The sequence below is a fragment of the Pelophylax lessonae genome (assembly GCF_965119305.1).
Source record: "Pelophylax lessonae genome assembly, chromosome: 13".
NCBI lineage: Eukaryota > Metazoa > Chordata > Amphibia > Anura > Ranidae > Pelophylax > Pelophylax lessonae.
In genome coordinates this window covers 8,731,581-8,756,312 of record NC_138780.1, presented here as the reverse complement: position 1 = coordinate 8,756,312, position 24,732 = coordinate 8,731,581, and the positions used below count along the sequence as shown (strand labels likewise).

At 43.0% G+C, this 24,732-nt stretch overlaps 1 protein-coding gene across 1 annotated transcript in view; it reads left to right on the top strand.

The window, feature by feature from the left end:
- Positions 1 to 827: 827 nt before the first annotated feature.
- The window catches only part of PAQR6 (progestin and adipoQ receptor family member 6), a 38,815-nt gene continuing 14,910 nt past the window's right edge, over positions 828 to 24,732 (top strand). Inside the window, exons 1-2 of the mRNA XM_082242842.1 lie at positions 828 to 988; positions 23,380 to 23,496. Of these exons, the coding sequence (XP_082098968.1) occupies positions 23,446 to 23,496 (51 nt within the window). The 5' untranslated portion in view covers positions 828 to 988; positions 23,380 to 23,445. The remainder of the gene's footprint in view (positions 989 to 23,379; positions 23,497 to 24,732) is intronic.

Below are 24,732 nucleotides of genomic sequence, written 5' to 3'. Positions count from 1 at the left end.
TGAGGGGGTTCAGCGATGGGGATCAGGGGGATAGTAGGGATGTTGGGTGTAGGGATTGGGGGTAGTAGGGATCGGTGTGTAGGGATCGGGAGTAGTAGGGATTGGGGATAAGCCCTGTCCTTCTCCCTGGTCTTATGATTGCAGGGTGCCGGGATGGGACGTGTAGGGGCACACAAAGGTGGGTGTGGGTGAGGGGGCGCAGCGATGGGGATCGGGGGGTAGTAGGGATGTGGGGTGTAGGGATCATGGTGTAGGGATTGGGGATCAGCCCTGTCCTCCCTGGTATTATGATTGCAGGGTGCAGGGACGGGACGCGTAGGGGCACACAATGGTGGGTGTGGATGAGGGGGTTCAGTGATGGGGATAGGGAGGTAGTAGGGATGAGGGTGTAGGGAATGGGGTATAGGGATCAGGGATCAGCCCTGTCCTCCTCCCTAAACTTAAGATTGCAGGGTGCAGGGACGTGATGCGTATGGGCACACAATGGTGGGTGTGATTGAGGGGCTCAGTGATGGGGATTGGGGGATAGTAGGGATTGGGGTGTAGGGATCAGGGTGTAGGGATCGGGTTGTAGGGATCAGAGATCAGCCCTGTCCTCCTCCCTGGTCTTATGATTGCAGGGTGCAGAGACGGGACGCGTAGGGGCACACAATGGTGGGTGTGGATGAGGGGGCTCAGCGATGGGGCCCGGGTGACAACCACACAAAGGACTCCCTCACAGCCTCCGATCTCCTGATTGCAGCCCACTGGCCAATGAGTGCGGGGAGGGAGAAGGACGGGAGAGGGACAGGGAAGGGAGAGGGACGGGGAAAGGGAGGGGGCCTTTGGCCGCTGTCCAGGAGCTCAGCCAAGGAATGTAGTGCTAGAAGCACTCGCTGGAAGCAGATCTATTCCTTCCCATCCCTAAAAAAAATAATAAAAGAGCCGTACCATCCGCAGCGCGCGGCGGCCGAGGGGGACCCATGAAATCGGACGCCGCCAGGACCAGGTCAGTCGGGGGTGATGGGGGTAAGAAAAGCTGGGCGATGCGTTCTCTGTAGTCACAAGCAGAGAACAATGTGGCTGCACACCCGCAGAATCGCACATTGTCTACCAAAATACTGGGAAAATCTTACGGGGTTCAGGGTGGCGCAGTCACTATTCGTAAAGTGTGTTCCCCGACCTACCTACCACCCCCCTCACCTACTACCTACCTACCACCAACCTACCACCCCCCCCCCACTACCTACCTATTCCCCTACCACCAACCTATCAGCCTACCCACTACCTACCTACCACCCCCTATCACCAATCTACCACCCTACCCACTACCTACCTACCACCCCCTACCACCAATCTACCACCCTACCCACTACCTACCTACCACCCCCTACCACAAATCTACCACCCTACCCACTACCTACCTACCACCCCCTACCACCAATCTACCACTCTACCCACTACCTACCTACCACCCCCTACCACCAATCTACCACCCTACCCACTACCTACCTACCACCCCCTACCACCAATCTACCACTCTACCCACTACCTACCACCCCTACCACCAATCTACCACCCTACCCACTACCTACCACCCTCTACCACCAATTTACCACCATACCCACTACCTACCTACCACCCCTAGCCACCAATCTAAAACCCTAACCACTACCTGCTTACCACGGGGCATTAAAGTTTATCCAGAACCAAGGTGCTCCCCATCCCTTAGATGTGGGGGGCCGCACTGGTCTTTCTTTCTCTCCACCCCCCCCCCCCGGTGATCCTGCCACTAGGACCCATCAGGGGGTGATCTACAAAAACTGGAGAGTGCGAACTCTGCTCGGCAGCTAATCAGCTTCCAGTTTTCATTGTCAAAGCCTCCTTGAACAAGCTGAAGTTAGAAGTTGATTGGCTGCCATGCACAGCTGCACCAGAAACTGAGTGCTCCAGTTGTAGTATCAACCCTCTTTCCTGCCCTAGGGTGACCACGCTCACTGCACTGTATCTATGGAGGAACAACGTTGTCACCTGTGCACAGGTCTACAGAACACCCTCCTCCTACCCCTCCTCTAACATAGACGGGAGTGTTCTGTAGTCTACAAAGAACAATGATAAGGGAGCAGCACGGGGAGTTACTAGCTCACCAGATTTCTGGCAGGATCAACAAGTGTGTCTTTACATTTATTGAATAGGGGGTAAGAAGCGTTGATGACTGGTTATGGTTGTGAGAACACGGCGGAAATGGTGGCATCTCAGCGCAATGTTGCGCCGCATCTATGTGTGCCGGCTGAGGTTAGAGTTCTCTTAGGCGTCTGCTTAATCCGCATTTCATTCACTTCTGGTAATCGCTGCAACCAGCCGACACTACAAGGATCATTCACACTTGTGGTGAGGAAGGGGGGCGCCATAAAATAGGCAGCTGAGCCGCATTGTTAGCCCCCCCTTTAACGGCTTGCCGACAGCCCCACATACATATACTGCGGGGCAGCAGCTCCTGCAGGCCAAATCAAGTACCTGTATGTGATTGCTTCTCCTGGGTATGCAGCGCGCACGCGCGCCACCAGTGGCCAGCTCGCGCTAATCACAGCAGGAGCCAATCAGCAGGTTTAGCGGACCCAATGTCCACCGAGACCTGCCAATCATTCCCGACAGAGGCAGAACGGCCCATGTAATCCCCATTCTGTCAGTAGGGAAGACAGAGATCCTGCTAAGCAGGAACACGGATCTCTGTATTACCCCAGTAGAAGCATCTCCCACACAGTTAGCAAGCACTCCCTAAGAGCACATTTAACCCTTTGATCGCCCCTGGTGTTAGCCCCTTTTCAGACAGTGTCATTAGTACAGTTACAGTGCATTTTTTTTTTAGCACTGATCACTGTATTGGTGTAACTGGCCCCAAAAAAAGTGTCACTTAGTGTCCGATTTGTCTGCCGCAATGTCGCAGTCCTGCTAAAAATCGCTGATCGTCGCCATTACTAATAAAAATAAATAAAAATTCTCGAAAAATAGACATGTGCATGAGAAGAGAATGTGTTTTGTTTGGATTCATTAATCTAGTTATTTAGTTTAGTTAAATTTGGTTGATTCATTCAATTTGTATTCAGAATTCGTATTCGGGATTCATATTCCAGATTCGTATTCAGGATTTGTATTTGGGATTTGTTTTATGTCTTTTTCAAATTTTCTTAGAATTTACAGATTTTTCAGAATTCGTATTCGAGATTCGCATTCGGGATTCATATTCTGGATTCATATTTAGGATTTCTATTCGGGATTCATACGCAGAATTCGTATTCAAGATTCGTATTCAGGATTTGTATTCGAGATTCATATTCAGGATTAGTATTTTGGATTTGTATTCTCAATTCTTATTCAGGATTCATATTCGTGATTCGAATTTGGGATTTTTATTCGGGATTCATATGCAGAATTTGTATTCGGGATTCGTATTCCAGATTCGTATTCAGGATTTGTATTTGGGATTTGTATTTGAGATTCGTATTCAGAATTCGTATTCGGAACTTGTTTTATGTCTTTTTTGAATTTTCTTAGAATTTACAGATTTTTCAAAATTCGTATTCGGGATTCCTATTCGGGATTCATATTTGGGATTCGTATTCAGGATTTGTCTTCCAGATTAATATTCAGGATTAGTATTTTGGATTTGTATTCTCAATTCGTATTCAGGATTCATATTCGTGATTCGAATTTGGGATTTTTATTCGGGATTCATATGCAGAATTCGTATTCGGGATTCGTATTCCAGATTCGTATTCAGGATTTGTATTCGAGATTCATATTCGTGATTAGTATTTGGGATTTGTATTCGGGATTCATATGCAGAATTCGTATTCAGGATTCGTATTCCAGATTCGTATTCAGGATTTGTATTCGAGATTCATATTCAGGATTAGTATTTGGAATTTGTATTCTCAATTCGCATTCAGGATTCATATTCGTGATTCGAATTTGGGATTTTTATTCGGGATTCATATGCAGAATTCGTATTCGGGATTCGTATTCCAGATTCGTATTCAGGATTTGTATTCGAGATTCATATTCGTGATTAGTATTTGGGATTTGTATTCGGAATTCATACGCAGGATTCGTATTCAGGATTCGTATTCAGGATTTGTATTTGGGATTTGTATTCAGAATTCATATTCGGGATTCATATTCAGAATTCGTATTCGAGAAAAAGAATTTGTATTCGGGATTCGTATTCAGGATTTGTATTTGGCATTTCTATTCAGGATTCGTATTCAGGAGTCGTATTCAGGATTCGTATTCAGGATTCGTATTCAGGAGTCGTATTCAGGATTCGTATTCGGGATTTGTAAATTTTCTCCTTAACTGATTTGCACTGATGAGGCGGCACTGATGGGCACTGAGGAGGTGGCATTTATGGGCACTGATGAGGAGGCACTAATATGCGGCACTGATAGGCAACACTGATGGGCACTGTTGGGAGCTGATAGGCGGCACTGGTAGGCACTGACGGATGGCATCGATGGGCACTGACAGGCGGCACTGATGGGCAGTACAGATGAGCAGGCACTGATGGGCAGTGACTAGCATCACTAATGGGCACTGAATAAGGTCACTGTGGGCACTGATTGGGGTCATTGATGGGCATTGGTTGGTGTCACTGATGTGCACTTCTTTTGCTTTACTGATAGGCACTGATGAGGTGGCACTTATGGGCACTGATGACATGTTGGGTATCTATTTACTCGGCGTAACATTATCTTTCACATTATACAAATAAAATTGGGCTAACTTTACTGTATTTTTTTTTTTTTAATTCATGAAAGAAGGTTTTTTTTTTTTTTTAATTGCGTTTGAAAAAATGCTGCGCAAATACCATGTGCCATAAAAAATTGCAACAACCACCATTTTTTCCCTAGGGTCTCTGCTAAAAAAAAAAAAACCTCTCTCTCAACAGTAGATCCCTCCCAGCAACAGTTGCCCCCCCCCCCCAGCAACAGTTAACCCCTCACTAGCAACAAAAATTGCTGCGCAAATACAGTGTGACATAAAAAATTGCAACAACCACCATTTTTTTCCCTAGGGTCTCTGCTAAAAAAAAATACCTCTCCCTCAACACAGTAGATCCCTCCCAGCAACAGATGCCCCCACCCCCGGCAACAGTTGACCCCTCACTAGCAACAAAAATTGCTGCGCAAATACCGTATGACATAAAAAATTGCAGCAACCACCATTTTTTCCCCTAGGGTCTCTGCTAAAAAAAATACCTCTCCCTCAACACAGTAGATCCCTCCCAGCAACAGATGCCCCCACCCCCAGCAACAGTTGACCCCTCACTAGCAACAAAAATTGCTGCGCAAATACCGTGTGACACAAAAAATTGCAGCAACCACCATTTTTTTCCCTAGGGTCTCTGCTAAAAAAAATACCTCTCCCTCAACAGTAGATCCCTCCCAGCAACAGTTGCCCCCCTCCCACCCAGCAACAGTTGACCCCTCACTAACAACACAAATTGCTGCCCAAATACCGTGTGACATAAAAAATTGCAACAACCACCATTTTATTCCCTAGGGTCTCTGCTAAAAAAAAAAAATACCTCTCCCTCAACAGTAGATTGCTCCCAGCAACAGTTCCCCCCCCCCCCCCCAGCAACAGTTGACCCCTCACTAGCAACAAAAATTGCTGCGCAAGTACCATGTAACATAAAAAATTGCAACAACCACCATTTTTTCCCCTAGGGTCTCTGCTAAAAAAAAATACCTCTCCCTCAACAGTAGATCCCTCCCAGCAACAGTTCCCCCCTGCCCAGCAACAGTTGCCCCCTCACTAGCAACAATAGACCCCAAAGCAGAAGTAGATTCCCACCAGTGACAATAGATCCCCCAGCAGCCGGCATCAATAGACCCTCGGGCACACCCCAGCACTCCTTGCCATTACATACATTCAGTGATGGAGGTGCCGGACCTGCGTTCCCGCATGTCCCCGCTGAAAACAGCCCTGGTTATGAAGGAAGTGATGGTTGGACTACAAGTCATGTGATCGGGTCTCTGATGAGCCTCACATCAGCAGATAGGACTTTGTAGGACCTGGTTGGGACTTGTGTGGGCGGAGCCACTCTGTTACATTATAATTCAGGTATGGGGGGGGGGGGGATTTGGGGATTGGGTGGTGTATGCGACCATGCTTGATGTTACACCCAAGGCTCCATTCTCACCTGTGCAGCAACAGTGTGCAAGTGTGTTTGTGCATTTAGGGAGGTACCTTCATTTTAATGGGTGGGCAAGTGAACATGTTGTCCCCGAAGTTGAAAAAAATGGACATCGCAGTTTGTTGTGTATGGGGCTGTGTAGCTGTAGACTGATCAGTGTGCCCATGCTGACCCAAGTCCACAGCCAAAAGCTCCTACAATGAGGACCTGAGCATCAGAACCTGACCACGGAGCGATGGAAGAAGGTGGCTGGTCTGATAAATCACATTTTCTTCATGTGGATGGCCGGGTGCGCGTGCGTCACTTCCCTGGGGAAGAGATGGCACCAGGGGGCACTATGGGAAGAAGACAAGCCAGTGGAGGCAGTTTGATGTTTCGGGCAACGTTCTGCTGGAACCACCAACCTGGGCTCCTGCCATTCATGTGGTTGGTACTTCACACGTACCACCTACCTAAACATTGTTGGTGACCAAGTCCACCCCTTCATGGGAACGGTATTCCCTGAGGGCAGTGGCCTCTTCCTGCCACACTGCAAAAAAATAGTCTGAGGAACACAAAAACTAGTTCAAGGTCCAAATTCTCCAGATCTCAATTCTTTGATCATCTGTGGGATGTGCTGGAAAAACAAGTCTGATCCGTGATGGCCCCACCTCATTACAACTACATACAGAACTGAGGATCTGCTAGTGACAGCTGGGTGACAAATACCACAGCGTACCTTCAGAGGTCTAGTGAGGTCCATGCCTGGATAGGACAGGGCTGTCACACCAAATGGGACCTACTTAGTATTAGGTGGGTGGTCATAATGTTATGACTGATCAGTGTAGTTACACTGTATCATATTTTTATGTTGTGTTGTATGGTGTCATGTTATATACATATTTTTATTATTATTATTTGTAATTTTATTAATAAAAATAATAGTTATTCTTTATTTATTTTATGTTGTGTTGTATGGTGTCATGTTATATACATTTTTTTGTTGTTGTAATTATTATTATTATTCCTAATAATAATAATAATTGTTATTATTTATTTATTTTATTGTTGTGTTTTATGGTGTCATGTTATCTACATATTTTTATTATTATTTATTTATTATTAAAAAAATTGTATTATTATTGTTTTATTATTATTATTATTATTATTATTCTTATTATTATTAATAATAATAATAATAATAATGATAATGATAATAATAATATTGTTTATTTATTATTTATTTATTATTTTATCTTATGTTGTGTTGATATCAGGGCTGTTCTGACATCAAATGGTACCTACTTAGTATTAGGTGGGTGGTCATAATGTTATGGCTGATCAGTGTAGTTTCACTGTATCATATTTTTATGTTGTGTTGTATGGTGTCATGTTATATACATATTTTTATTATTAGTAGTAGTAATAATAGTTATTATGTATTATTTATTTATTTCATGTTGTGTTGTATGGTGTCATGTTTTATACATACTTTTATTATTATTATTATGACTATTATTATTATTAATATTATGAATAATAACTGTTATAAATTATTATTTATTTATTTTATTGTTTTATTTTATGTTGTGTTGTATGGTGTCATGTTATATACATATTTTTATTATTATTATTTGTAATTTTATTAATAAAAAGTTATTCTTTATTTATTTTATGTTGTGTTGTATGGTGTCATATACATTTTTTTGTTGTTGTTATTATTATTATTCTTAATAATAATAATTGTTATTATTTATTTTATTGTTGTGTTGTATGGTGTCATGTTTTCTACATATTTTTATTATTATTTATTTATTATTTAAAAAATTGTATTATTATTATTATTATTATTATTATTATTATTATTATTAATAATAATAATAATAATAATAATAATAATAATAATAATAATAATAATATTGTTTATTTATTTATTTATTATTTATTTATTATTTTATCTTATGTTGTGTTGATATCAGGGCTGTTCTGACATCAGATGGTACCTACTTAGTATTAGGTGGGTGGTCATAATGTTATGGCTGATCAGTGTAGTTACACTGTATCATATTTTTATGTTGTGTTATATGGTGTCATGTTATATACATATTTTTATTATAATTAGTAGTAATAATAGTTATTATGTATTATTTATTTATTTCATGTTGTGTTGTATGGTGTCATGTTTTATACATACTTTTATTATTATTATGACTATTATTATTATTATTAATATTATGAATAATAACTGTTATAAATTATTATTTATTTATTTTATTGTTTTATTTTATGTTGTGTTGTATAGTGTCATGTTATATACATATTTTTATTATTATTATTTTTAATTTTATTAATAATAATAACAGTTATTCTTTATTTATTTTATTTTGTTTTGTATGGTGTCATGTTATATACATTTTTATGTTATTGTTATTATTATTATTCTTAATAATAATAATTGTTATTATTTATTTTATTTTATGTTGTGTTGTATGGTGTCATGTTATCAACATATTTTTATTATTATTTATTTATTATTAAAAAAATTGTATTATATTATTATTATTATTATTATTAATAATAATAATAATAATAGTATTGTTTATTTATTTATTATTTATTTATTATTTTATCTTATGTTTTGTTGATATCAGGGCTGTTCTGACATCAGATGGTACCTACTTAGTATTAGGTGGGTGGTCATAATGTTATGGCTGATCAGTGTAGTTTCGCTGTATCATATTTTTATGTTGTGTTGTATGGTGTCATGTTATATACATATTTTTATTATTATTATTAGTAATAATAGTTATTATGTTTGATTTATTTATTCTATGTTGTGTTGTATGGTGTCATGTTTTATACATACTTTTATTATTATTATTATGACTATTATTATTATTAATATTATGAATAATAATTGTCATAAATTATTATTTATTTATTTTATTATTTTATTTTATGTTGTGTTGTATAGTGTCATGTTACATACATATTATTATTATTATTTATTTATTATTAAAAATTTGTATTATTATTATTCATTACTATTTTTATTATTATTATTATTATTATTGGTATTTATTTATTTTTTATTTATTTATTGTTATTGATTTATTTTACGTTGTGTTGACATCAGGGCTGTTTTGACATCAAATCAAATGGGACCTATGTAGTATTAGGTGGGTGGTCATAATGTTGTATGGTGTCATGTTATATACATATTATTATTACTATTATTTGTATTTTTATTAATATTAATAATTGTTACTATTTATTTTTTATTTTATTATTTTATGTTATGTTGTTTTGTATGGTGTTATGTTATATACATATTTTACGTTTTTATTTATTTATTATTATTTTTATTATTCATTATTTATTATTATTATTATCAATATTATTTATTTATATATTATTTATTTTATGTTGTGTTGTATGGTATCATGCTATATTCATATTTATTATTAATATACAGGATTTATATAGCGCCAACAGTTTGCGCAGCGCTTTACAATGTGGGGGAAGACAATACAGTTACAGTACAATTCAATACAGGAGGAATCAGAGGGCCCTGCTCGTTAGAGCTTACAATCTAGAAGGGAGGGTCAAGTGAAACAAAAGGCAGTATTTATTATTATTGTTTATTTATTTATTATTTGTTTATTTTATTATTTTATTTTAAGTTGTGTTGTATGGTGTCGTGTTATATACTTTTTTTTATTATTATGTATTATTATTACTATTATTATTTATTATTATTAATAATTATTATTATTATTATTGTTTATGTATTTTTTTTATTTTATTTTATGTTGTGTTGTATGGTGTCTTGTTATATACATATTTTACGATTTTTATTTATTTATTGTTATTATTTTTATTATTCATTATAATTATTATTTATTTATTTATATATTATTTCTTTTATTATTTTATGTTGTGTTGTATTGTGTCATGTTATAGACATATTTTTTTACATTTTTATTCATTTATTGTTATTATTTTTATTATTCATTATAATTATTATTTATTTATTTATTTATTTATATATTATTTCTTTTATTATTTTATTTTATGTTGTGTTGTATGGTGTTATGTTATAGACATATTTTACATTTTTATTTATTTATTGTTATTATTTTTATTATTCATTATAAGTATTATTTATTTATTTATATATGATTTCTTTTATTATTTTATTTTATGTTGTGTTGTATGGTGTCATGTTATAGACATATTTTACATTTTTATTTATTTATTGTTATTATTTTTATTATTCATTATAATTATTATTTATTTATTTATATATTATTTATTTTATGTTGTGTTGTATGGTGTCTTGTTATAGACATATTTTACAATTTTATTTATTTATTGTTATTATTTTTAATATTCATTATAATTATTATTATTTAATTTTATATTATTTCTTTTATTATTTTATGTTGTGTTGTATGGTGTCATGTTATAGACATATTTTACATTTTTATTTATTTATTGTTATTATTTTTATTATTCATTATAATTATTATTTATTTATTTATATATTATTTATTTTATTATTTTATGTTGTGTTGTATGGTGTCTTGTTATAGACATATTTTACGATTTTATTTATTTATTGTTATTATTTTTAATATTCATTATAATTATTATTTATTTATTTATTTATTTATTTATTATTTCTTTTATTATTTTATTTTATGTTGTGTTGTATGGTGTCTTGTTATATACATATTTTACGATTTTATTTATTTATTGTTCTTATTTTTATTATTCATTATAATTATTATTTATTTATATATTATTATTTTATTATTTTATTTTATGTTGTGTTGTATGGTGTCTTGTTATATACATATTTTACGATTTTATTTATTTATTGCTATTATTTTTATTATTCATTATAATTATTATTTATTTATTTATATATTATTTATTTTATTATTTTATTTTATGTTGTGTTGTATGGTGTCATGTTATATACATATTATTTTATTATTATTATTATTAGCAGCCTTGCTACCCATATCAGTGATTATGTGTGATACAATGAATGGTGGCGGGAGGACTATTGTTCTGGCTGTGATAGATGGGCGTACGTTGGGTCAATGGCGCCCGCTGAGTTCATCGCTCACACCTGGCTTCTACACGCCGCCCTCTATGGGTGACATGTTACATATAAAGCCCGCAGTCAGTTCTATGTAAATGATCCGTTATTTCCACCCTGCCTCTAAATATGCAGGGACTGCCAATCTCATCCACTTTCTTTTTTTTGTTCCTCTTTCCTGGCCAACCAGGCTGTCAACCGGGGTCCCCCTGGCAAGGTATCCTTCTTATATGGAAGGCATCTGGCTTCACATGGTTCAGAAGTGGGTTTCCTCTTTCTTGGCCAACCAGGCTGCATGCACGGGTGGGGGGTTTGGTATAGATTGTTTGAGGGACCCCCGAAAGGGTTTGTTTTCTGCCCAGAGGGGAGCTTTGATACAAAATCAAAACTATTGAGTTGAAACGTGTAGAAAAAAGGAATCCACCAGCTGCTGGTGTCCTAACAAGTAAGTCATTTCTCCCTGGCCAATTCAGCTTCTAGCCAAGGATTCTTAGAACCCCCCATCACCCCCACAATCACCAGGCCAGGGTTGCGGTGAGGAGGCCCTTGACTTCATTAACATGGGGGCAAGGTGCTTTTCTGGGGGTTCCCCCTGGCAAGGTATCCTCCATATATGAAGGGCATCTTGATTCACATGGTTCAGAAGGGGGCTCCTCTTTCCTGGCCAACCAGGCTGCATACACGGGTGGGGGTTTGGTATAGATTTTTTGAGGGACCCCCGAAAGAGTTTGTTTTCTGCCTGGAGGGGAGCTTTGATACGAAAACAAAAATATTGAGTTGAAACGTGTAGAAAGAAGGAATCCACCAGCTGCTGGTGTCCTAACAAGTAAGTTATTCCTCCCTGACCAATTCAGCTTCCAGATAGGGATTCTTAGAACCCCCCATCACCCCCCACAATCACCAGGCCAGGGTTGCAGTGAAGAGGCCCTTGACTTCATTAACATGGGGGAAAGGGGCTTTTCTGGGGGGTTCCCCCTGGCAAGGTATCCTCCATATATGGAGGGCATCTAGCTTCACATGGTTCAGAAAGGGGTTCCTCTTTCCTGGCTGCATGCATGGGTGGGGGGGTTGGTATAGATTTTGACCCCCATCCGTGTTTTTTTAAGGCGGCCTACAAGGGGGGATTTCTGGTCGGAGTTGCCGGCGCTGCAGAAAATATTCAGCTTTGCAAGTACAAAATATTCTCTGTTCTGTCTTCCCGTTCATGTGATGCCCGCATGTCTCCGAATAATTAGAAATTATCTGCAGCGACTTCATTTGGAACAAAGATTTGGAATTAGAGGCTCTGTGGTCTCTTGACTTTAAAGAGCTCCGCCCACTCCTCAGTTTTGGGGTTTGGCGGTTACATTAAAGCGTTTGCCAACGTTATGGTTTGATTGAAATAAATGTTACATTTTTTTACAAACAGATGAGAGTGAAACTGCATTCACACCACAGAATCGCAGCGATTACAAACCATGGCGACAACACGTGACACGCATTTGGGTGCCATTAGCCCTTAATAGCACTCCAAGCCCCGCCGCCATTGTTGTGCGACATTCCTGGCGAAAGGGTGTGCGTTAAAAAATCGCGCCCAAAAATGAGCAGATGCTTCTTTTGGGCGACAAACGCGCGTTGAAGTGAATGGATTGGCCTAGGCGACACGCAAAATCGCAAACGCGCATTGAAGTGAATGGATTGGCCTAGGTGACACACGCAAAATCGCAAACGCGCATTGAAGTGAATGGACTGGCCTAGGCGACACACAAAATCGCAAATGCGCATTGAAGTGAATGAACTGGCCTAGGCGACACACGCAAAATCGCAAACAGGAATTTAAGTAAATGGATTGGCCTAGGCGACACACGCAAAATCGCAAACACGCATTGAACTGAATGGACTGGCCTAGGTGACACACAAAATCGCAAACACGCATTGAAGTGAATGGATTGGCGTAGGCAACACACGCAAAATCGCAAACACGCATTGAAGTGAATGGATTGGCCTAGGTGACACACACAAAATCGCAAACACACATTGAAGTGAATAGACGGGCCTAGGTGACACACGCAAAAAAAATTGCAAACGTGCATTGAAGTGAATGAATTGGCCTAGGCGACACACGCAAAATCGCAAACGCAGATTGAAGTGAATGGACTGGCCTAGGCGGCATGCGCAAAATCTCAAACAAGCATTGAAGTGAATGGACTGGCATAGGGGACACACGCAAAATCGCAAACGCAGATTGAAGTGAATGGATTGGCCTAGGCGACACACACGCACAAAAATTGCAAACACGCATTGACGTGATAGGACTCGCCTAGGCAAAACACGCAAAATCGCGAAGGCGCTATGAAGTGAATGGACTGGGATAGGCAACACATGCAAAATCGCAAACATGCTTGAAGTGAATGGATTGGCCTAGGCGACACAGGCAAAATCGCAAACGCGCATCAAAGTGAATGGATTGGCCTAGGCGACACACAATAGAATTCGAGAGAAGACTGCGAGGAAGACCTTCTCGTCCAACATCAGTGCCTGACCTCACAAATGCTCTTTTAGAAGAATGGTGAAACATTCCCATAGACACTCCTAAACCTTGTGGACAGCCTTCCCAAAAGAGTGAGAGAGAGAGCCCTCCCTGCTTTTATCACCCGCCGGCCAGGGGCCCCTCCCTGCTTTTATTACCCGCTGTAATCTAGCCGGGGATTGGCCGATCTCTGTGGAGGGGGGAGAACTGAGGCTCCTTTGTATACGGCATACCAGGCACTGCCGGGGTGGCCTCTCACTGCAACCCTATGTGAGTGAAAGGATCAGAGCTCAGCTTCCAGCACAGAACTCCTCCGACCTCCATCCATTCTATGACACGCTTCATCCTCCGACCTCCATCCATTCTATGACACGCTTCATCCTCCGACCTCCATCCATTCTATGACACGCTTCATCCTCCGACCTCCATCCATTCTATGACACGCTTCATCCTCCGACCTCCATCCATTCTATGACACGCTTCATCCTCCGACCTCCATCCATTCTATGACACGCTTCATCCTCCGACCTCCATCCATTCTATGACACGCTTCATCCTCCGACCTCCATCCATTCTATGACAGGCTTCATCCTCCGACCTCCATCCATTCTATGACAGGCTTCATCCTCCGACCTCCATCCATTCTATGACACGCTTCATCCTCCGACCTCCATCCATTCTATGACACGCTTCATCCTCCGACCTCCATCCATTCTATGACACGCTTCATCCTCCGACCTCCATCCATTCTATGACACGCTTCATCCTCCGACCTCCATCCATTCTATGACACGCTTCATCCTCCGACCTCCATCCATTCTATGACACGCTTCATCCTCCGACCTCCATCCATTCTATGACACGCTTCATCCTCCGACCTCCATCCATTCTATGACAGGCTTCATCCTCCGACCTCCATCCATTCTATGACAGGCTTCATCCTCCGACCTCCATCCATTCTATGACACGCTTCATCCTCCGACCTCCATCCATTCTATGACACGCTTCATCCTCCGACCTCCATCCATTCTATGACACGCTTCATCCTCCGACCTCCATCCATTCTATGACACGCTTCATCCTCCGACCTCCATCCATTCTATGACACGCTTCATCCTCCGACCTCCATCCATTCTATGACAGGCTTCATCCTCCGACCTCCATCCATTCTATGACACGCTTCATCCTCCGACCTCCATACATTCTATGACACGCTTCATCCTCCGACCTCCATCCATTCTATGACACGCTTCATCCTCCGACCTCCATCCATTCTATGACACGCTTCATCCTCCGACCTCCATCCATTCTATGACACGCTTCATCCTCCGACCTCCATCCATTCTATGACACGCTTCATCCTCCGACCTCCATCCATTCTATGACACGCTTCATCCTCCGACCTCCATCCATTCTATGACACGCTTCATCCTCCGACCTCCATCCATTCTATGACACGCTTCATCCTCCGACCTCCATCCATTCTATGACACGCTTCATCCTCCGACCTCCATCCATTCTATGACACGCTTCATCCTCCGACCTCCATCCATTCTATGACAGGCTTCATCCTCCGACCTCCATCCATTCTATGACAGGCTTCATCCTCCGACCTCCATCCATTCTATGACACGCTTCATCCTCCGACCTCCATCCATTCTATGACACGCTTCATCCTCCGACCTCCATCCATTCTATGACACGCTTCATCCTCCGACCTCCATCCATTCTATGACACGCTTCATCCTCCGACCTCCATCCATTCTATGACACGCTTCATCCTCCGACCTCCATCCATTCTATGACACGCTTCATCCTCCGACCTCCATCCATTCTATGACACGCTTCATCCTCCGACCTCCATCCATTCTATGACAGGCTTCATCCTCCGACCTCCATCCATTCTATGACAGGCTTCATCCTCCGACCTCCATCCATTCTATGACACGCTTCATCCTCCGACCTCCATCCATTCTATGACACGCTTCATCCTCCGACCTCCATCCATTCTATGACACGCTTCATCCTCCGACCTCCATCCATTCTATGACACGCTTCATCCTCCGACCTCCATCCATTCTATGACACGCTTCATCCTCCGACCTCCATCCATTCTATGACAGGCTTCATCCTCCGACCTCCATCCATTCTATGACACGCTTCATCCTCCGACCTCCATACATTCTATGACACGCTTCATCCTCCGACCTCCATCCATTCTATGACACGCTTCATCCTCCGACCTCCATCCATTCTATGACACGCTTCATCCTCCGACCTCCATCCATTCTATGACACGCTTCATCCTCCGACCTCCATCCATTCTATGACACGCTTCATCCTCCGACCTCCATCCATTCTATGACACGCTTCATCCTCCGACCTCCATCCATTCTATGACACGCTTCATCCTCCGACCTCCATCCATTCTATGACACGCTTCATCCTCCGACCTCCATCCATTCTATGACAGGCTTCATCCTCCGACCTCCATCCATTCTATGACAGGCTTCATCCTCCGACCTCCATCCATTCTATGACACGCTTCATCCTCCGACCTCCATCCATTCTATGACACGCTTCATCCTCCGACCTCCATCCATTCTATGACACGCTTCATCCTCCGACCTCCATCCATTCTATGACACGCTTCATCCTCCGACCTCCATCCATTCTATGACACGCTTCATCCTCCGACCTCCATCCATTCTATGACAGGCTTCATCCTCCGACCTCCATCCATTCTATGACACGCTTCATCCTCCGACCTCCATACATTCTATGACACGCTTCATCCTCCGACCTCCATCCATTCTATGACACGCTTCATCCTCCGACCTCCATCCATTCTATGACACGCTTCATCCTCCGACCTCCATCCATTCTATGACACGCTTCATCCTCCGACCTCCATCCATTCTATGACACGCTTCATCCTCCGACCTCCATCCATTCTATGACACGCTTCATCCTCCGACCTCCATACATTCTATGACACGCTTCATCCTCCGACCTCCATCCATTCTATGACACGCTTCATCCTCCGACCTCCATCCATTCTATGACACGCTTCATCCTCCGACCTCCATCCATTCTATGACACGCTTCATCCTCCGACCTCCATCCATTCTATGACACGCTTCATCCTCCGACCTCCATCCATTCTATGACACGCTTCATCCTCCGACCTCCATCCATTCTATGACACGCTTCATCCTCCGACCTCCATCCATTCTATGACACGCTTCATCCTCCGACCTCCATCCATTCTATGACAGGCTTCATCCTCCGACCTCCATCCATTCTATGACAGGCTTCATCCTCCGACCTCCATCCATTCTATGACACGCTTCATCCTCCGACCTCCATCCATTCTATGACACGCTTCATCCTCCGACCTCCATCCATTCTATGACACGCTTCATCCTCCGACCTCCATCCATTCTATGACACGCTTCATCCTCCGACCTCCATCCATTCTATGACACGCTTCATCCTCCGACCTCCATCCATTCTATGACAGGCTTCATCCTCCGACCTCCATCCATTCTATGACACGCTTCATCCTCCGACCTCCATACATTCTATGACACGCTTCATCCTCCGACCTCCATCCATTCTATGACACGCTTCATCCTCCGACCTCCATCCATTCTATGACACGCTTCATCCTCCGACCTCCATCCATTCTATGACACGCTTCATCCTCCGACCTCCATCCATTCTATGACACGCTTCATCCTCCGACCTCCATCCATTCTATGACAGACTTCATCCTCCGACCTCCATCCATTCTATGACACGCTTCATCCTCCGACCTCCATCCATTCTATGACACGCTTCATCCTCCGACCTCCATACATTCTATGACACGCTTCATCCTCCGACCTCCATACATTCTATGACACGCTTCATCCTCCGAACTCCATACATTCTATGACACGCTTCATCCTCCGACCTCCATACATTCTATGACACGCTTCATCCTCCGAACTCCATACATTCTATGACACGCTTCATCCTCCGACCTCCATACATTCTATGACACGCTTCATCCTCCGACCTCCATCCATTCTATGACACGCTTCATCCTCCGACCTCCATACATTCTATGACACGCTTCATCCTCCGACCTCCATACATTCTATGACACGCTTCATCCTCCGAACTCCATACATTCTATGACACGCTTCATCCTCCGACCTCCATACATTCTATGACACGCTTCATCCTCCGACCTCCATCCATTCTATGACACGCTTCATCCTCCGACCTCCATACATTCTATGACACGCTTCATCCTCCGACCTCCATACATTCTATGACACGCTTCATCCTCCGAATGCAAAATTCCACCCTTTGCTGTTCCATATTTCCATTATCATGTTACATGTAGAGTCTCCGTCTAGTGGCTGTCTGTATTCCACACTCTCAGTCTCCTTGATCAGCAAAAACATTCCATATTATTATTATTATTATTATTATACAGGATTTATATAGCGCCAACAGTTTGCGCAGCGCTTTACAATGTGAAGGAAGACAATACAGTTACAATACAGTTCAAAACAGGAGGAACTAGAGGGCCCTGCTCGTTAGAGCTTACATAAAATACCAATGTGTATTATGTTTTCTGATTCACCCTATTCTTTATCAATGAATAACATTCGACCTGGAGAGAAACAAGCCATATAACATTTGTTGTCAGCCGGTGAGCCGGCAGATGAGAGAGGAACAGTAAAGCCCACTGACTGTTCAGTCTGACCCTTCTGTCTTTGCTGCTTTATTCACGAACCACTTCCGGAGCGCCCGCCGCAGTTATACATCGCTACTTTCACGTTAAATACCGGGGTTATGGCAGCAAAAAATTTGATTTTGTGTTTTTTTTATTGGGAATGTTATCTAGCAGAATGTGAAAAATATTGTTTTTTTTTTTTTTGTTTTTTTTTAATTGTCGTTTTTTTTTTTGTTTATGAACCCTAACACTGACTGGAAGAAGTGGGGGGAGGGTCTAGCTAGGTCCGAACTAACTAGCACTAAACAGAAGGGGGGAAACAGAGGGAGAAACCAAAGTCACATAGTAAACAAGCTGTAGTGGCCAGAAACAGCCAGTAGATGTCAGCGTGCTACAGAAGAATGATGCATTGACATACCTTCTTATATCCAGTCTGTTCAGATAGTATGGTCATCTGCTGACTTGCCACCATCCACAGGCAGCTTCACTCTTCAATACAGAAGTTGAGTCAATCCCAATTTTACTGCAGATAATGGCAGTCTTGTAAAGCATAAGAAGGCACTGACTTTCCTGAACCCCAACACTGACTGGAAGAAGTGGGGGGGAGGGTCTAGCTAGGTCTGAACTAACTAGCACTAAACAGAAGGGGGGAACAGAGGGACAAACCAAAATCACATACTAAACAAGTTGTAGTGGCCAGAAACAGCCACTAGATGTCAGCATGCTACAGAAAAATAATGTATTCACATACCTTCTTAGATTCAGTATGGTCACCTGATGACTTGCCACCATCCACAGGCAGCTTCACTCTTCAATAAGACACAGACGTTGAGCACCGGTTCACACTACCGCGACGCTACTTCGGGTGGCGACCTCCGAGATCGCGGTGCGAGCAGCGCGCCGCGACCTCGGAGCGGCCGCCACGGACTTCATAACATTGAAGTCTATGGCGGTCGCCTCCTGGTCGCCCCAAAGAAGATCCGGACCCTTTTTCTAGGTCGGAGCGACTTGTGTCTCTCCTATTAGAACGGGTCCGTAGCTTCCCTATGGGAGGCGTCCTGCGGCGACCTGTGAGGCGACCAGGTCGCCTCACAGGTCGCCCTAGTGTGAACCGGCACTAAACCCAATGCAATTTTACTGTAGGTAATGGCAGTGCAGAGGATGTTCTTCCAGTCTTATGAAGTGCAAGTGTGTGAAAAACTAACACTGACTGGAAGAAGGGGGGAAGGGTCTAGCTAGGACTGAACTAACTAGCACTAAACAGAAGGCGGGAACAGAAAGAGAACCCAAAATCACATAGTAAACATGTTGTAGTGGCCAGAAACAGCCACTAGATGTCAGCGTGCTACAGAAAAGTTATGGATGGACATACCTCCATAGACCCAGTCTGTCCAGGCAGTATGTTCACCTGCTGACTTGCCACCATCCACAGGCAGCTTCACTCTTCAATACACAATTTGGCTCCAACCCAATATTATTGCAGATAATGGCAGTGCAGAGGATGTTCATCTGGTATTTAGAAGTGTAAGAAGACAATGACTTTCCTGAACTCCAACACTGACTGGAACAAGTGGGGGAGGGTCTAGCTAGGACTAAACTAACTAGCACTAAAACAGAAGGGGGGAACAGAGGGAGAAACCAAAATCACACAGTAAACAAGTTGTAGTGGCCAGAAACGGCCACTAGATGCCAGCATGCTACAGAAAAATGATGCACTGACATACCTTCTTATATCCAGTATGGTCACCTGCTGACTTGGCACCATCCACAAGCAGCTTCACTCTTCACTAAGACACATGGCTGGATCCAATGCAGTTTTACTGCAGATAATGGCAGTGCAGAGAATGTTCTTCCAGTATTTAGAAGTGTAAGAAGACAATGACTTTCCTGAACCCCAACACTGCCTGGAAGAAGTGGGGGGAGGGTCTAGCTAGGACTGAACTAACTAGCATTAAACAGAAGGGAGGGACATGGGGAGAAACCATAATCACATAGTAAACAAGTTGTAGTGGCCAGAAATGGCCACTAGATGTCAGCATACTACAGAAAAATTATGCAGTTCAATAAAAGACATAATAATACATGCAAAGGTCACAAAACACTGAAAAGTAAGCGGAGCGTGGAAAGATCGGATATAGCGGCGGCCATGTACATACATTGTTTATCACGCTATAAATAGGAATGAGGTTTATTTTAGGACATTATGGGGTGTATTTATAGAGAATATGACTATTGGTAAAAGGCTATTAACAAATGTTATTAGGATATTTTCTCTCTAGACCGAATGTTATTCATTGATAAAGAATAGAGTAAAAAAAAAATGCCACAATATGGCCACTAGATGGAGCTTATGATCACATATTTGATTTGCTCTGATTATTCATTCGGTGTGAATGGGAGGGGAGGAGGGGTTGACTATTGTTAAAAAAGCTATTAACTGCACAGGTTGAATGTTATGCATCCATACACAATACAGGGAATCAGGAAAATGCCACATTATGGCCACTGGGTGTAGCTTATGGTCACCTATTTGCAATTATTGTTCATTCTGTGTGAATGAGAGGCGGGGGGGGGGGGGGTAATATTATGGGGCTATTAGCTCTGCAGGTAGAATGTTATTCATCCATACACAATAGGGGTGAATTGGGAAAATAGTGCATTAAGGCCACTAGGTGGCGCTGATAATCATAGGAAGTAATCCCACATTTGCTATGATTGTTCTGTGTGAATGGGGGGGGGGGGGCAAAAAAAACATATGTTATTAAGCTTTTATCTCTCCAGGTTGAATGTTAGTCATTGATACAGAACAGAGTAAATCAGGAAAATGCCACATTATGGCCACTAGATGGAGCAGGTGATTAAAGAAAAAACATATATAATAATAATATGCAGTATTTTCCTGATTCACTCCAATCTTATCAATGAATGACATTCGACCTGGAGAGTAAATAGCATTAGAACATTCGTTTTTTGTCCCTATTAGCACAGAGCGATCCTATTAGCATTCATTTCCTATGACTAGCGGCCCCATCTGGTGGCCATATTGTGGTATTTCTAAAGCTTCTCTTTACCAATAAATAATATTTGACCTGCAGAGAAAACAAATCTTCTTAGGCTATTTACTCTCCAGGTTGATTGTTATTCATTGATAAGATTGGAGCGAATCAGGAAAATACTGCACATTATTATTAAAAAAAAAAAAATTCCCTATAAGCACCTGCTCCATCTAGTGGCCATAATGTGGCATTTTCCTGATTCACTCTGTTCTGTATTGATGAATAACATTCAACCCGGAGAGGAAATAGCCTCATAACATTTGTTTGTGTCCCCATTCACACAGAACAATCATATGTGATCCTTTCCTATGACTCGCCGCTCCATCTTGTGGCCATAATGTGGTATTTTCCTGATTCACTCTATTCATTATCAATGAATAACATTCAACCCGGAGAGAGAAGAGCCGAATAACATTCCACCTTCCCCGTCACACAAAACGCAGTTACCAGCGGTGACCAGAGGAGGAGCTCTGACAGTTCTTACTATAAATACACCCCAGAGAGAAATAACAGGGGGCTGAAATGTAGGGGGTCCAAATAACAGGGGGCTGAAATCCAGAGGGTCAAAATAACAGAGGGCTGAAATTCAGGGGGTGCAAATAACAGGGGGGCTGAAATTCAGGGGGGGGGGGTCAAAATAACAGGGGGCTGACATTCAGGGGGGGTCCAAACAACAGGGGGGGTCCAAATAACAGGGGGGCTGAAATTCAGGGGGTCAAAAATACAGGGGGCTGACATTCAGGGGGTCCAAATAACAGGAGGGGCGGAAATTCAGGGGGTCTAAATAACAGGGGGCTGACATTCAGGGGGTCGAAAAAACAGGGGGCTGACATTCAGGGGGTCCAAATAACAGGGGGGCTGAAATTCAGGGGGTCCAAATAACAGGGGGCTGACATTCCGGGGGTTCCAAATAACAAGGGGGCTGAAATTCAGGGGGTCAAAAAAACAGGGGGCTGACATTCAGGGGGTCAAAAAAACAGGGGGCTGAAATTCAGTGGGTCAAAAATACAGGGGGCTGACATTCAGGGGGGGGTCCAAATAACAGGGGGGCTGACATTCAGGGGGGGTCCAAATAACAGGGGGGCTGAAATTCAGGGGGTCAAAAAAACAGGGGGCTGACATTCAGGGGGTCAAAAAAACAGGGGGCTGAAATTCAGTGGGTCAAAAATACAGGGGGCTGACATTCAGGGGGGGGTCCAAATAACAGGGGGGCTGACATTCAGGGGGGGTCCAAATAACAGGGGGGCTGGCATTCAGGGGGTCAAAATAACAAGGGGCTGACATTCAGGGGGTCCACCTGACTTCCCTGGATTGAAAAAGCGAAGCATTCAATTGTTGGCCTCATCCAATCAGATTGTATATTTTGGTGGGATATTCTGCCAGGGGGCGGGCCGACTATACAATGGTCAGAGATTGGCCAGCATGGATGGAGGAACGGGTCGGGGGTGTGGTCAGTGTTATTGTACTGCATTGGAGAAAAGATCAGGTGTCTTGAACTGGCCAGGCAGGGCTGTGCTGTGCTGTGTGGCGGAGCTGTGTAAATCTCAGGACTGGATGGACAGAAATAGAACTCCTTTGGCAGATATCCATGTCTGTGTGCCTCCTGTGGGGGGTTCAGTATCAGGGCGGTGGCGGTGTAGAGTGCGCTCCCAGGGATCAGAGTGCGCCCAGCATCTGGAATTGATGTGGGGGGGGGGGTCTGACAGTGGGAGGGGGGGTGGTGACATTGTCTCTCCGTTTCCTGAGTCTTCCCTGCCGCGTCCCTCTCTGCCTCTGAAGGTCTGACTTCCTCTTGTGTTCCTCTTCTTCTTGCAGAGCGGATGTTCGGTGGGGGACCGGTGCCGGGATCAGGGCTGTGAAGGAGTCCCCCCATGGTACAACATGCTGACCGTCAAGCTGCCCCAGCTCCTCAATGTGCACCAGATGCCCCGGGTAGGTCTCATGTGTTTGTGTGCTTCCAGGTCCCGTCACAGGTGGCAGCTGCATTCATTTTCTTGTCAGTAATGACTCGTTCACCCTGGTGACAGCCCCCCTCTGAAAAGCAATCTGGGGGTGGATCACTCTTCAGAGGGTGGCTGGCAGGTGACCTGTCACCAACCTGCTGTAATTCTGATAATTCTGCACCACTGTAAGGGGTCACTTTCTGACATTCATGCATTAGAGGGTATTTTTTTTTTTATCACAGCCATGCCACACATACAGCCTTTGCAGCTAAGGGGGTGATAATAATGCAGCTCACCCACATATTTTTACCTCCCCCTGTCCGCATGTGTGAATGAGTCCCAACACACCTCCTGTCCCGGGGTGACAGCACTCGATTACTGTCCCGGTGTGACAACACTTGCATACTGTCCCGGGTGACAACGCTCTATTACTGTCCCGGGTGACAACGCTCAATCACTGTCCCGGGGTGACAACGCTCGATTACTGTCCCGGGGTGACAACGCTCGATTACTGTCCCGGGGTGACAACGCTCAATCACTGTCCCGGGGTGACAACGCTTGATTACTGTCCAGGGGTGACAGCGCTCAATCACTGTCCCGGGGTGACAACACTCGATCCCTGTCCCGGGATGACAACGCTCAATCACTGTCCCGGGGTGACAACGCTCGATTACTGTCCCGGGGTGACAATGCTTAATCACTGTCCCGGGGTGACAACGCTCGATTACTGTCCGGGGGTGAAAACACTCAATCACTGTCCCGGGGTGACAATGCTCAATCACTGTCCCGGGGTGACAACGCTCGATTACTGTCCCGGGATGACAACACTCAATCACTGTCCCGGGGTGACAACGCTCAATCACTGTCCCGGGGTGACAGCGCTCAATTACTGTCCCGGTGTGACAGCGCTCGATTACTGTCCCGGTGTGACAAGGCTCGATTACTGTCCCGGGGTGACAACGCTCTATTACTGTCCTGGGATGACAACGCTCAATCACTGTCCCGGGATGACAACGCTCAATCACTGTCCCGGGGTGACAACGCTCAATCACTGTCCCAGGGTGACAACGCTCAATCACTGTCCCGGGGTGACAACGCTCGATCACTGTCCTGGGGTGACAACGCTCGATTACTGTCCCGGGGTGACAACGCTCAATCACTGTCCCGGGGTGACAACGTTCAATCACTGTCCCGGGGTGACAACGCTCAATCACTGTCCCGGGGT